Here is a 15,018-nt window from a genome sequence, read left to right as displayed (position 1 = left end):
CTTTTGTCCTGTCTCCCTCCCCTCACCCCCCTTCTGGTTCTCTTGGAGGTTTCTTCTTGTTAAAGGGAGTTTTTCCTCCCCACTCTCACCAAGTGCTTGCTCATAGGGGGTCATCTAATTGTTAGGCTTTCCTTTGCATTATTGTAGGCTCTTTACTTCACAGTATAAAATCAAATCTAGGCAAATGTTGTTGTGATTTAGAGCTTTATAAATAAAATGAAACTACAATTTCTAATAATGGGTACTCCGGTTTCCTCCCACAGTCCAAAGACATGCATGGGGTTAGGTTAACGGGTAATTCTAAGGATAAATGTTGTCTGTCTCTATGCTTTAGCCCTGCGACAGACTGGTGACCTGTCCACGGCGTACTTTCACTCGCCCTAGATAAGCTCCATTCTCCCCACAACACTGAACTCAATAAGCGGAAGAAAATGGACGGATGGATGCCAAACAATGTCTGCACTCTAACACAGTAATCACTTAATGGCCACAGTAGAAACAATAGGAATTACCACCTGATGCTGACTAATCCCAAACCCATTAGTCTGACCATTAGTTTCCTGAAATTAGGCAAAATCCACTGGAAAAACATTACACAGGAGGGGGAACATGTTCAGGGTGTGTTTCATGGTGTGATTGTTACCCAGTTTCCCAGTTGGCCTCCAGCAGCTCCAGCAAAGCCATTCTCTGCTGCAACAAGAGGGAGCCAGGCAGTTCTGCTGTGGCCAGAGCGTGAAATTCCTCACACGGGTAGTCGTCGAGTACATAGCCCTCCCCTGGGACTTGGCGCCACGTTGCACTTTCGACTGACCAGGGGCTGGAGGCCTGGTGGAGGAGTATGGCAAAAAAGTAAGCTTTACCACTGATATCGACATCTCTTTTAATCTCCTAGGACCTGGCATCCACATATGTGGACATCACATTTTGGGTTATTTAGACAAAAATACTCAGTTTTGCTCTACAAGGGCCTGATATCCACTTATGAGGACGTTATACTGCTACTGTTCTATCAAAATTTTAAACGAATAACCTCATATGTGGCTCTTATTTTTCATAAAAACAAAAACAAGGTAAAAAAAAAATCTGGTAATTCTTTGTTTTTACATTCATCGGGCCCCAATATGCCCAAATGTCAAAGAGAACTTAAAAATGCATGCCGTGGAAGAGTTTGGGTCTTAGGAGGTTAAATGTTCAAATCCATCTGAAGTTAAATCGACTGAGGTGTCCTGCAAGCATTGCTTGCTTCTTTATGGGCTTACAGTAGCAAACTGAATGTGTTTTCTCTTAGGTTGTTATCTACTAAAGCCAGAAGAAGAAGAAGGAAATCTGATCATGTCCAAGGAACACTGATCGCTGGCGGCACATACAAAACCAGAACCAGTTTTTTTTGATTGGTCCAAAACCTGCTCGCTTTAATCATTAGTGTTTACTTTGTTTTATCAACTTTTATACAGTTATAGTATAGGACACCAACAAACAGTTGTTAAGACTGTTAGATTTCTGTGTTTCAGGTTGCCTATAGTTGCAAGTAAATAATACTTAGTATTATTTGCAAGTATTAAGTAAATAATACTTGCAAAAATAATGGCTTAATGAGATAAATCAGTTTTAAAACTACTGTGAATCACTTTTGATTCTGACTGTTCAACTGACAAAAAAACACAAGGTCCAGTTCTGGTTCTGCCAGAGGATTCTTCCTGTTAAAATGGAGTTTTTCCTTCCCACTTTTGCCAAAGTGCTTGCTCATAAGGGGTCATATGCTCCTCACATACAAGGTCTTAAATAATCAGGCCCCATCTTATCTTAATGACCTTGTAGTACCATATCACCCTATTAGAGCACTTCGCTCTCGCTCTGCAGGCCTACTTGTTGTTCCTAGAGTATTTAAAAGTAGAATGGGAGGCAGAGCCTTCAGTTTTCAGGTCCCTCTTCTGTGGAACCAGCTTCCAGTTTGGATTCGGGAGACAGACACTATCTCTACTTTTAAGATTAGGCTTAAAACTTTCCTTTTTGCTAAAGCATATAGTTAGGGCTGGACCAGGTGACCCTGAATCCTCCCTTAGTTATGCTGCAATAGACGTAGGCTGCCGGGGGATTCCCATGATGCATTGAGTTTTTCCTTTCCAGTCACCTTTCTCACTCACTATGTATTAATAGACCTCTCTGCATTGAATCATATCTGTTATTAACCTCTGTCTCTCTTCCACAGCATGTCTTTTATCCTGTCTTCCTTCTCTCACCCCAACCGGTCGCAGCAGATGGCCGCCCCTCCCTGAGCCTGGTTCTGCCGGAGGTTTCTTCCTGTTAAAAGGGAGTTTTTCCTTCCCACTGTCGCCAAAGTGCTTGCTCATAGGGGGTCATATGATTGTTGGGTTTTTCTCTGTATCTATGAAGCGCCTTGAGGCGACTTTTGTTGTGATTTGGCGCTATATAAATAAAATTGAATTGAATTGAATTGAATATGATTGTTTGTTTTTTCTCTGTATGAATTATTGTAGGCTACAATAATACATCTACCTTACAACTACCTTACAATATAAAGCGCCTTGAGGTGACTGTTGGTGTGATTTGGCGCTGTACAAATAAAACTGAATTGAACTTAATTGAATTAGCCGTTTGAGTCAGATAATTTATACATTCACAATCCTACAACAAGTGGGCAAACTCTATTGCTAATAGGCGGCATAACACAACCAAAAGCTCTAGAACAGTTACTAAATGGATCTTCTGGAAGGATTTCTTATCATGGCCCTAACCACAGAATGAGCAAAGCCTACTTTGGCTTTAACGTCATTAACAATAGCATAAAAAATCCTTAATGTAATGACTTGTTAATAGCATCTGATGCATACAGTGTTTTTAAACGGGAATGATGTTATCGCAAATTTCCAGCATTGTATGTAGGTAGTATCAGTCACACCATGACTGATAGTATCATCACAAATCCTCATACTTTCCACTGTAGCTGTGGCTCAGTCTAAAACAGGCGTCCGGAATGTGTGGGCTGCACACCTCCGACTATGCCTGAGTGACATTTCCAGCAGCCACCTGTTTTTCTTCTTATCCTCAAAGCAGCCATTGATCTTCCTAGTCCTGGTGCGACTCATAATTGTTAGTCTTTTCGTCCTTTAATCACTACCTTACTCATCACGATGACTCACAGATGCAGACATATAATCTGGTCTTCCTCTGGTGTCCATGGAACCACTAAATATTTTGCCCTTACAAAACACATCCATAGCCTTTTATCACCTGTGCTTACATGCAGAGCTATCGTGACCTTTGTCTGATCTTTTTCTGCCTATCTGACTGGATCAGTGCAGCGTGAGCTGTGTGTCATTCTTTTCTAGCTGAGGTAACAGTTCAGGAATATCGTCCTCACCAGTTCTGTAGCAGTGAGCGTTTGTCTTTGTTTGCAGATGATGAGACCATCTTTGATTCCCAGTTTACTGAACAGCTCTCTCCATCCTGCCACATCACCATCTGTCTGCACATAGCAGGGACTCAGCAAGATCCAATCATAGCCTGGTGAAAGGGAAACACAACAGTCAGCAACACGAAGGTTTACAGAAGGAATATCAACAAAGAAATGCTGAACCTGGTAACTGAAAATGTAACTGATTAAAATGAGTTGTTCAGTCATACAAACAAGGTACCTGTGATGCATGGGCCTTTGTTACTAGAATATTATAAGAATAGTCACAGGAACACTGATATTTAGATTTGGTGGCAAGGCTGTTGCTGTCCCTTTCACAGAGGCAAGGGGAGCAGCAGCAAGACCCGAGCAGAGAAGAGAGCAGGTATTATTGACAGCAGACTTAATCAGTGTTAATTGATTATGTGGGACACGTCATGAAAAGGATGATTTGATGTGAAGTTGGGTTGAAAAGTGGCTCGCAGTGCGCCTTACACAACACAAGCTGTTATTCTTTCTTTTAATAAAAGCTGTGGGATTCTCCTTACCAGGCAGCTTCGATGGTAAGTTGATGTTTCCGTACTCTTCAGAGAAATGCACCCTTTCATTGGATGGGCACAGCAGACCCCTGGAGGTGAGGACGGGTACTGCGGTGTCTGAGTACTCCTGGCTAGAGGACGAGTGCTGCTTGATGAAAACCAAGTAACTCACAACCACAGGTGTAGGCTTTGACTTCATTGAAAAGGGTAAACAGAAATAAGAGAAAGAAGAAAGGAAATTCAGCCAATTTTTTTTAAAAAAAGATCACTGATCATTTTTTTTCTCATATTCATTTACAGTGTTTGTTACCTTCCATTTGTTGTTCCTTATTGTAGGGTAGATGTGCTGCTCCAGCAGCTCTTGAGGCTCTAGCTCGTGAACCCCAAGTTTTCTGAGCAGCTCACGAACCTGCTGACTTTCCAAAGGCTCCAAACAGCTCAGCAGGGACGGGTGAACCACACTGACATCCTTGTACAATGCAGCCAGTGGTCCTGTGAGAAGAAAAGTACAGGTTATATCACCAAACTGGTCACAAAAACAAAACCTACTGCATGCTCCTCATTTACTGTAGGGTTATATGTTATATAATAACCACCCTGTTTAAAGTTGAGTTCTTTTGAGTGAACCTTTTCATCAGACTCTAGAAAGTGTCACTCCAGTTCATTTCATTTCATTTCACAGGCTCGCCCTTCAGAGACTCGCCTGTAACAGATGTGAAGAGAGGCAGAAGACTGCTGTTGTGGCAAAGTGCTAAATGTGGAAGACGTTTTTTTCTGAACAGGCATCTAGTCTCATTTTGTCCTGGATTTGGGAAATACACAATTCTTGGTAAATCTTGAATTACTCATATACTGTCTTAATTTTTAACACAATACTACAATAAAACACAGCAACTACCTTTAAGTAAAAACCTCCAGTGACCTACTTTTCTTCCTTTTAAGGCTTGCATCTGAAGGAACGCTTTCCCACCGATCTCTGCGCTGCTCAATATTTCAGAAGAACACTGTGTTTAACTTCGCTGTCTCTCTAAACCCATCACACTCATCTCTGTTCACCTCGCCTTTGAGCAGAGCCTGAGGTTTATGCTGCACCGAGGCTGATTTAATCTACAATCACTGACCCGAAAAACCAGCTAGAGTAAAGATTTCACTCTGACTTTTATTATTTCCCCATCAACTTTCCAAACATTCTTTATTGAGTCTGTTTCCAGTGACAAAAGCTTTTCATAATTATGAATAGAAGCCTTGCACTCAAAATCATGTTTTTCACTAGCCAAGAATTTGTCAAACTTTATTGTTCTCAAACACCGGTGGTGTGCACTGGTGATTTAGTGCTCTTACATGAAGCAGTCGACCCACAGGAGGCAGATCAATGCCCAAAATCAAAGCCAGCCTTACTGTTAGTCCTCGTGCAAGACCATGCTTCTGGCAGCAAATCCTAAAATCTGAAACCTCACTGGTCACACACTTTCTGTCAGACTTACTACACAAGGCGAATTACTGTCCACAGTGTTCCTATATGCTAATTAACCAACACAGAAGCAGCCAGTTCATTTCAATAACAACCAATGCAATGCATCAAGAGCGGCACAAATTAGCAGGTCAGATGAGGTAAATCTACCAACAGCACAGGTTCAGCTGTGCTACTTCTAATGTGATGCAACTGTTTCTCTCTGGAAACGACACGGCAATTCATACCAAGGAGCAAGAGTGGAAAAATAAACGTTCTGACACGAGTAGCACGAGGGAAATCTTCCTTCAAAAAGTGAGAGGGGCAGCATGAGGTCTTTAAGGCAGGAAAGGTTTATGTTTGGATGAAATATGGGAGCCCAGGTGCAATGGAAGATTTATCCAGAGAAGAACTGCTTTATTAGAAACGACTTCCCTGTATTGACCTGAAATCTGTGTCTAACAGCTGACCTACAGGAAGGAACATTATTGATTATCAGATCCAGTGTACTATCTACTCTTTATATGTTTTTTTGTTGCATTCATTGTGATGCTGCTAGTATTTTTTTAATGACTCACGACCAGCTGTGTTCTAGATAAATATGATGGATCTGCCTCCCAAATAAACATCTGGTGCAAAAAAGCTATTTTTTAATATTTTTTGGTCTTAAAACAATGGTGGAATTTTCTATAAACTTGATAAATTGATCCTTAGCAAGCCAGATGTCATTCTTTTAAATGCTCCCCTCCCCCTTTCTAAGGAAAGTAAGATATTTGTCTAATCTAAACAATTTTGAAAGACAGACATTGGTGATGCTTATGTGAGCCACAGATTCCAGAGAAAGACAAAGGCAGCAGAGGGAGAGGGGAACACGAGCACTTTGGCTCCTTAAAGAAACACTAAACCACTTAGACTACACATCTATTAAAGCCAGCAAGCTGCAGCGGCAGGATGCTTACATCAAAGTGTGAAAATCCATTATTCATGCTCGCCATTCTAAACGTCTGCTTTGGGTACCATTTTCAAATACGATGACGCACAACACAACACAACACCGGTGCCGTTCCTCAATGCTTGTGCGAGCGTGCTCCGACCTGAGTGGCTACATGCCTGCTTATTCTTGGAAAGAGGTCAACTTCATCTGCAGACTGTACAAGTTTGTCATACACCTACTTGGCTAACCTGCATGTCTGAGTCTGCTGACTTTGAAAACAGAAGACAAAGCTACTGACGCAGATCCTTTTAACCTTTTCGAGAGGTCAGAGTCTTTCCCCCATGCCATTTCTATATCTACTCAGACATTAAAAAAGAAAGTTTGAATGTGTTCTGTAGTCTGTTACCGTGTCTGTTTACCTAAGTGTCTTGATTCAAATGTACCAGGTAATGCACTGTGCTATTTTTTACTCAGTTTATGAAGCTCCACAACAATTTCCAGCTTTGCAAGGATTTCCTGGCTGCGGTTTGTGAGCACAGATGGAGAGTGTTACATGTGCACTTCTCACCATCAGCAAGGTGATACTTATTTATCCGTTTTTGTTTCTCCTACATCAGTTTGTTACATTTTTAGAAACTGAAAACCTGTGAAAGCGTACTGTTCTATATTCTCACTGCTTTCCTTTCTCCATCTCTACTGCTGGTTCACTGTTTTTTGTTTTGTTTTTTTCACGCTTGTTTTAGCAAAGTACAATCATCACATGCGTATCTATAAATTCTCTGCAGGTGCAGAGCAATTATCTGCACCAAAGCAGCAAAAACACAGAGACATTGCTGCTGACTCTTTCACAATTCTTCTTTAATTCTACATGCAGCTGTACCCTGTATGCTGGGCCTCTCTTTTTTATCACAATACTGCAGCTATTCATCTGTTAAGAAACAGTATTAAAATATGCAGTAGTTTTAGTTTTACTTATGTATGTAAAACATAAGCTGATGTGGCCATTGTGAGGTTGCCTATTTCTTTGTGGATTATACTTTTAAAGCCTTTTACTCTTCACATTGGTTTTAGGAGCCAGAAGTTGCAAGGCTAAGTTCTCAGCTAATGTTAGCAAATTTGTTTAGCAACCATTGAAAGAAGAAAACAAGCTAGGTATACAGCTAGGAACTAAAGGCGCTTGTCCGTGTGTCAGTACCATAATAGCATCCACTTTTTTACTCACTCCATATTTCAAGCTGAAGGTGTTAGTATTTGGTCAGTGCAATGTAGTTTTTTTTTTGTATAGTCAAAGATATCGTATTTAGAACAGCGCTTGGAGTGATAAGCTATCAGCTAACAGGCTAATTTAACAAGTGCACAGAGACACATATTTGCAAATTATAGCAGTAACAGTACATGAAATAAACAGCTCCACACACTGCAGAACTCACATTTCCTTATTTATTGCCTCTAGTAGTGTATGACGTTCAAGCACATCGTGTAAGAATCGTTTAACCTTTTCTATATTAAAAAATAATCACCCCCACACAGTTGTTAGAGGGGCTGAAATTAACTTTTAAGAAAGCAAGTGCTACATTTACCTGCCTGTAAAAATGCCTGCCTGTTTTTTATGCTAAAAGTAGAAAATGGAATGCCTTGCTTTTGGAGCAGCCTCTAGTGGCCATTGGAGGAAGTGAAGCTGTTTGGACTTCTGCAAGCTTCACTTTTCAGCCCCAAACTTTAGGCTTTTCCTATTCTATTCTTTGACTTAAAGCAAGGCAAAGTTATTTCAGAAGGACACACATAATCAAGATATCAGTTTGCAATTTAATCACCGATCACATTTCACAGATCAAGCCTCTTAGCCACTACATACTGCCACTAATAGAGTTATGAAGTCAGAGTATTACCTGTCTGTGCTTGAGCTTTCTTTTTCTTGGTCTTGCTCTCTTCCATTGGAAAGAACACTCCTTCCACACTTAGTGCCACCGCACGTCCGTCAGCTAGAGGGATTATGGGTAGCTCTCTGAGCGTCTGCAGGATGGAATCTGCCTCTCCGTATCCATGCTCCAGAGCTCGGAAGTTACAAACCAGCAGCCTGGCCAGCTGATGTAGACCTGCATCTGAAAGTAACACAATTCAATTCAATTCAATTTTATTCATATAGCGCCATTAAATCACAACAAAAGTCGCCTCAAGGCGCTTCACAGATACAGAGAAAAACCCAACAATCATATGACACAGTCTGGTGTTCAGATTTGCCATTACATAGGCAGAGAAAACATCAGTTTGTTTCTACTGAATGAAAAAGAAATAAAATGGAATATTTTAAAGTTTAGCCATTTATTATAATGACAATATAACTATGCAGCATCATATTGCCCTCACTGTGAGATGCCAGTGTTGCTCTGCACACACCTGAATGGATACCTCCCACTGTCATCAGCTCCTTGGCCATGGCTGTGGTTACTATGGTAACATCCGTTCCCCGCAGGTATCGGACTCCCAGGTGAGTGAGCAGGGAGGTGGGCGGTGCTGGGCTTAGATCCGGATGCAGATAGGACAGAGACAGATGCTTTTCCAGCTCACCTCCACCAATCACTTGCCGTATCACAGGGTCCTGACAGACGGCCACCTGAGAGGGCAGCTTGTACACAATCTTACCATCTGAGATAGAAAGCAGCAAGAGGAATGTTTACAGTGTTACAGTGAAGAAATAATCTTTCATATTTCTTTGACATGCTCCTGTTTGTGCTCTGGTCTAACCCCAGCTCAACCTGTTTGGTTTTTCGTTTTTACCTTTACCTGAGCTGGTTAAACTTGTAGTTGACTCAATGGAAATATCCTCTGGCTTACTCAACATTTTACCTGCATTTTTGTTTAAAACTGGTTTACCCGTGTCTGTGTCTCTGTATGCGAACTGTAATCAGTGCTTCACTGGTCTCTAGTCAAGTCCTTGCTTATTCTAAGAATGCTGTCATCTTCCACTTTAAAAAAAAGCCAACCTTGAATCTTTTCTTCTTAGCACTTACACACTAATCTCCAGTTTATTATTTCTTGCAAATATTTTATAAAAGAAATATTTCCAAATTGAGTTAATCTGTATCACACTCTGCATTAGAAATTGTTGGTCTTGCTTTCATTTTTCACATCTAGTTTTAGTTTTTAGTTTAGTTTTATAATACCTGAACTGAGAGTAGGCAGGAAGGATTTGCCCTTGAGCAGCTGAATGATCTGCCCGGCAACAGGCTTGAAGAAGTCCAAAACCTCGTCAGACAGGGGGATAAACTGAAGGAACTGGCACAGGCCCTTCAGTCCCTTGAACTCTGGGTGATTCTGGAACAACGAGAGGATGGAATATGAAATAAAAGAAAAAGCTCTCTTCAGACGGAGACACAACCAAGATCTAATATTAGCCTAATAATACTTTATGTTCTAGACTTTTTCTTTAGTTACCTCAGCTACAAAAAGAACCAAGCCTTTATTGGAAATAGACAGACCTGTAATTTCCTGGTACATACCAAATCTGCATATTATCAGATTTCATAAACTTCATTGCTTCATGTGCTCAGAATTTATTTTACACCGTAATGTATCAAATATGCAGTTTTAACGCTCTCTTCTAATAGAATGATTTAATTTATCTGCTAATAATTTCTGGTTAGTATGACTGAGCAAATTTTCAAATTTTATCCTCCTGCCCAGATATGTCACAGTAAACCATCCTTAAATCATATTTTCTAAATCAACTTGCATATTAGTTTCTAATGATTTTATACTGCAACATAATGTGCATACACATTTCATACACATGTATCATATAATATTGTACTTTCTTGGTTATTGTTCTCTATTTCTGCAGCTATGTCTTACAGTGAAGACATCCATGGCCTGGAGGAAGAGCTGTGCTATTTCAGACCGGAGCCACTGGTTCCAGGAGCTGTCTCTGTCAACATCTTCACGAGAAGAAGGGATGTCAAAATCACCTAAACAAGAAACGGACATCAGTTATTGACTGCACTTGTTCTTCACCCAACGGCGCCCGTGAATAAACCGCTCTCATCTCCACTCTCACCTTGGATGATAAAACGGAAGCCAAAACTGCGAAGGGGCAGGTAAGCAAACACGGGCTGCTTCTGAGGCTGGCACACAATGTTACTTCCTGTGGAGTCGCTGCCAAGCTGGAAAGCCAGAGCGAGCTCGGTCGACTCTACATCCTCTTTGATCTGAAGGAGGCACAAATCAATGTCACAACAGAGCCAACAACTTGCTAACAGGCTGACTTCTTGCACAAATGGGTTTGCAAAAAGTGAGGCCACTGGAAAAAAGAGAAGAAAATCAAGAGCACAGCGTGTCTCAAATAGCCTTTGTCATTCAGCTTTGCTCCTTCTCTTACATAACCTAACTGCAGGTAACAGGACGCTGCCTCTGGGAAATAAAAGAAGGAAAACAGCTGAAGGAGTAAGAGCAGGTATTACTGAACCCTTTCAGCCTGACAGATCATTAAAATCAGCTTGGTGGTGTTTGAAAATACTATCCAGTGAATAAGTTTTCATAAAGTCTGATGGAAACCCGAGAAAAGACATTTGAGGAGAAGAACGATCAACACTCATATTTACAGGAGTACATCAGAGAAATGCAAATCCACAGCAGATTTTATTTATGCCCCAGGAGGGATGGAATATAGGAACAGATGGTTAGCTGTTGTTCTGAAATCCAAATATGGTATGTGCGCGTGAAAAGTTGTGGGAGTTAGCTTGTGTGCATCACCTTCTTAGGCTTCAGTGTGGTTTTGACCACTAGCCAGCGCTCGGTACCCTCCGAGTGTTCCACCTCGAGCACATTGTGATTGAGATCTTTACGAGTCATCGTCATGAAACGCTTCTCACTCTGCACATAGATACAATAAATACAGTAGCAACAAGGTGTTTTATTCCTAATCCATTTAGGTGGGTTTATGTGCAAAAACACACATGTGCAAGCGCTTGTTGTTGACTTACCTGATTGTAGATGGTGATGGAGCGTAGTCGATGCAGGAAGAGCAGCAGCGAAGGGTGCACGTCATGAAACAGGTTCCTGGTCTGATGGCTCTCAGTCCGGAGAGGAAGGCTGATCTTAGTGGTCCAGCTGAAAAGAGAAGAAGACAAAAAATTAGACCATGGGTCTAATGTGAGCAGCAGACGGCTAATAAAGTTAAACAGATGTTTTGGCTTCCCCATAACCAAACTAAATTACCCGTATTATAACAATAAACAAGGAATACAACTATTTATACTAGAGTGGGGACATAAACAAAGAGGGTCAGACTCTGACGCAGGGCAAATTATCGTGAGACCACGCTTGCAAAAAGCAGAGAAACGTTTAGCTGGTGACCTACAAACAATGTGCCAATTTATGCACACAGACACAGTCAGCGTTTCAGCGATCCACCGAGAGCCCCACAGATTACAGGGCAACAAATGAGCAGACCTGACCAAGAAGCTGACAATGCAGATGCCGTTTGTTACTTTGGATCTCACAAACATGAAGTATATAGGGAGATGACGGTAAAGATGGATTTTAGCTGCACTTTGTAGTGTAGTTTATCACAACTGTGTAATATTGAACTCCAAAGTTAAAATAAGAGGTTTGAAACAGCTCCAAGAAAAGCACTGGTGTAAATACTGAAACTGGTAACAGATCAATTCAATTTAGCTGATCGACTTTCAGGGTACTGGGATCAATAAGTCATCTGACCTGTGATGATTTATGTCCCTCAGCTGTGGATCCAGAGGCCTCGTATCTTCAGTCCAGTGGGGGAGGATGTATCCCATGGGGCCACAGTTCTTGTCAAAGTGCAAGTGGAAGCCATTGGAATGAATCTCTGGACAGTCTGTGACCTTAAACACTGACTTGAAGCCAATGCCCTTCTGTCCTGTACGAAGTAAAACAGGCGAACGTCATTTGTCTATGTGGTTTTAAGTTCTCCAACACTACACACAAAAAATTTAAATTCCTTTACACAGTTGTAATGGTGGAAGAATGAAAGAGGGCCAAATGCAGTTACCAATGTATCCATATTTGTGTTTTCCCTTAGTGCTGCGGCCTACATCACAAATAGCCCGAATGTTCTTCTCCTGGAAGCCAGTTTCATTGTTGAGGACAGTGATACAGTCTCGCTCCACCATAAAAGCCAGCGCTGGAACAACACCGAGCTCTGCCGGGTAACTGTTGTCGTCGGCATTCTGAAAGAAAGGAAAACAAAGAGTTCGGAGGAAATTGGACAAAATTCAAATCAAAATACTAAAGCAAAGAAGTTTCCTTTCATAGAATTTTAGACCCACAATCAAACTGCTGTTTTTTGTTTTACACATCTTTAAAAACTATTTTTATCCTTCCTGATTTCTTAATTTTTCTTATTTGTCACACTGGCCACGTTTCGGTTCATCAGACAATTTTTAAGATCCACCAAATTTACCCACTCTTAACAGTATTGCTTTAATTTCCAAACATTAAGCTCATGTCAAAGCATCTCAATCGGATTTAACTCAGGACTTTAACTAGGCAATGCTAAAACTTTCATTTTGGCCTTTTTTAGCCAATCAGAGGTGGACTTGCAGGTGTGTTTCAGATGATTTCCATACTGTATTACCCAAGTGCGACAAGACAAGTGAGGCCTGCACTTCTTTAGAAGTTGTTGTGGGTTTTTATGACCTATAATCTTGATTTAAAAACTGCATATTGTATTAACTCGGGTTATCTTCGTATAATCTTAAAATACATTTGACAATATGAAACCTGAAAGTGTGACAAATATAAAAAATCTAAGAAATCAGGATGGAGAAACTTCTGGAAACTTCTGATAAACACGTTCAGATTTCTACCTGAATGAGCTCCAGGACGAAGTGTGTGTCCTTGCTGTAGAGTTCAGTGGAGAGGCGGTCTAAGCTGCGGCCCAGTCGCTCCTGGTGGACCTGCATCAGTTTCTGGCCTTCAGCTGTCAGTTTCACCCCGATGCCAAACTCACTTTTCCTGTCAGAGAGAAAGAGGAGACCAAAAAAGAGTGACAGAGCAGCCACAACCAAATCATGACACTTAAACGGACAGAGCAGTTATGGATAAAGGTGACAAACCTGATGTCTTCAATGACGGCTCTCTGGATTGTGTCCTCGGACTCACAGCTGTCACCCTCCTTTTCATCTCCGTCAGACATTTTGAGCTGTTCCTCGCCCTGGCCTCCTTCAGCGTCGCTGCTGACGTCTGATATCTCTCCGTTAGGCACCGAGGCCAACTCATACAGCTGCTCTTCATCCTCTTCCTCCTCCTCAGCCTCTATGTCTTGCTCATCGTTGACTTAAAGAACACATTTGGTAAAAGATGTCAAAAATGGAAGCAGATTATAATTTGTCGCAGTGTGAAAACAGTAATAAAGTTCAAAATCCTGCAGTGGAGAGCCACTTTCAATCACCTTGGTGTGGGCTGTGGTACAGCTGGGAGGATTCAAAGCTGTTGTCCATGATGTTATCCTCAAGAAAGTCATCTTCACTCATGTTGAGAGCTGACAGACTGCTGCACTCAGAATCTGTCAAATTAGACTGAAGACATAAGAAAGGTAAGAAGAACACGTTAATAACAGAAATATGCTGCTGAGCAACAGTTCATTGGTATAGAATTACAACTAGTAGACAACATTGGTGAGTATTTCTTCACATTTCTGTATTATTACATATGTGCGTATGTGTATATTCGTATGTATGGATAGATAGAAACATATATGTATATATATATAAAAATAAATAAATAAATAATTTACACATGACATATAATGTAATTGCAAGGAGGTATTTCTGTAGTCTATTGATACTATATAGTGGAAAAGGGGTGGGATTAAATAAGCTTATGCTTCTTCCTGCTCCTTTTTGAACATGAACGTTATTTGGAGTTGTGGTTGCTCGTTTTCCTTTTGTTTTGCTTTGTTCATTTGTCTCTTTTAATTCTATTTTGTTGTACTTTTTCAACATGTTCAAAATAAAGATTCAATCAAATCAAATCAATTACTGCTTTGTACTTTCCACACATTTCAAATGATTAATGGCGATACATAATGTCCAAAATTTACTGTGCTGTCACTGACCAATCAATCTGATCAATATGACTTAATGGCACCTCATTGGTTAGCGCTGTTTCCTCACAGCAAAATGGATCTGTGAGGAGCTCCACATTTTTATACTTTGGATTCTCGCAGTTTCTCTGCATGATTCAAAGTTCAAAATAATCCTTAGTAATTTAATAGTGGGCCTTTGTGTAGCCGTCCAGTTAATCCACTGTCTGAAACAAGCTGATTTCCCTTTAATTGTACATTTTCTAATTACCCTCTGCAGAATTTAATAAAACCACCAGGAGGCCGCTCACGTGCAAACAGCCAGAGTTGCGTGCCTAAAATGACTTGCATCAGGAATATCACTGAAATCTACGAACAAGTATTTGGGCCGTGTTAAGAAAAAAAATTATTATCGACCTTTTTGAGAATAAGGTCGAAATTGTAATTGTAATAGAAATTGTAGTAGAAATGTGAAGATTACAGTTGTTGTCTCAATACAAACTGCCACAGCTGCCCTGGGAGTGAAATCATACTTCAGAATCGGTTTCAGTAACAAGGAAGGAAATGATTTCTCTTCAGAACGTAAACATATTGTGTGATGAGAATAAAGATGTAGAAAAA

At 40.7% G+C, this 15,018-nt stretch overlaps 1 protein-coding gene across 4 annotated transcripts in view; it reads right to left on the bottom strand.

Annotated features, from left to right (window-relative positions):
- LOC146382087 (uncharacterized) overlaps window positions 1-15,018 on the bottom strand; it is a 50,359-nt gene that overhangs the window by 16,831 nt on the left and 18,510 nt on the right. For all 4 annotated transcript variants that reach the window (XM_084938376.1, XM_084938373.1, XM_084938374.1 and 1 more), the window contains 16 exons: window positions 13,765-13,891; window positions 13,430-13,649; window positions 13,181-13,328; window positions 12,364-12,541; window positions 12,054-12,231; window positions 11,318-11,444; window positions 11,088-11,207; window positions 10,393-10,543; window positions 10,191-10,303; window positions 9,503-9,653; window positions 8,736-8,984; window positions 8,228-8,440; window positions 4,265-4,446; window positions 3,964-4,147; window positions 3,383-3,525; window positions 644-825 (listed from right to left, as the gene is read on the bottom strand). In XM_084938376.1, the coding sequence (XP_084794502.1) occupies window positions 644-825; window positions 3,383-3,525; window positions 3,964-4,147; window positions 4,265-4,446; window positions 8,228-8,440; window positions 8,736-8,984; window positions 9,503-9,653; window positions 10,191-10,303; window positions 10,393-10,543; window positions 11,088-11,207; window positions 11,318-11,444; window positions 12,054-12,231; window positions 12,364-12,541; window positions 13,181-13,328; window positions 13,430-13,649; window positions 13,765-13,891 (2,666 nt within the window). The remainder of the gene's footprint in view (window positions 1-643; window positions 826-3,382; window positions 3,526-3,963; window positions 4,148-4,264; window positions 4,447-8,227; window positions 8,441-8,735; window positions 8,985-9,502; window positions 9,654-10,190; window positions 10,304-10,392; window positions 10,544-11,087; window positions 11,208-11,317; window positions 11,445-12,053; window positions 12,232-12,363; window positions 12,542-13,180; window positions 13,329-13,429; window positions 13,650-13,764; window positions 13,892-15,018) is intronic.

This window comes from Perissodus microlepis, chromosome 8 (assembly GCF_051167445.1).
Source record: "Perissodus microlepis isolate ML-2025 ecotype Zambia chromosome 8, ASM5116744v1, whole genome shotgun sequence".
In the NCBI taxonomy this organism is placed as follows: Eukaryota; Metazoa; Chordata; class Actinopteri; order Cichliformes; family Cichlidae; genus Perissodus; species Perissodus microlepis.
Note: the sequence above shows the minus strand (reverse complement) of the source record. Positions and strands in the feature narration are given on the sequence as shown.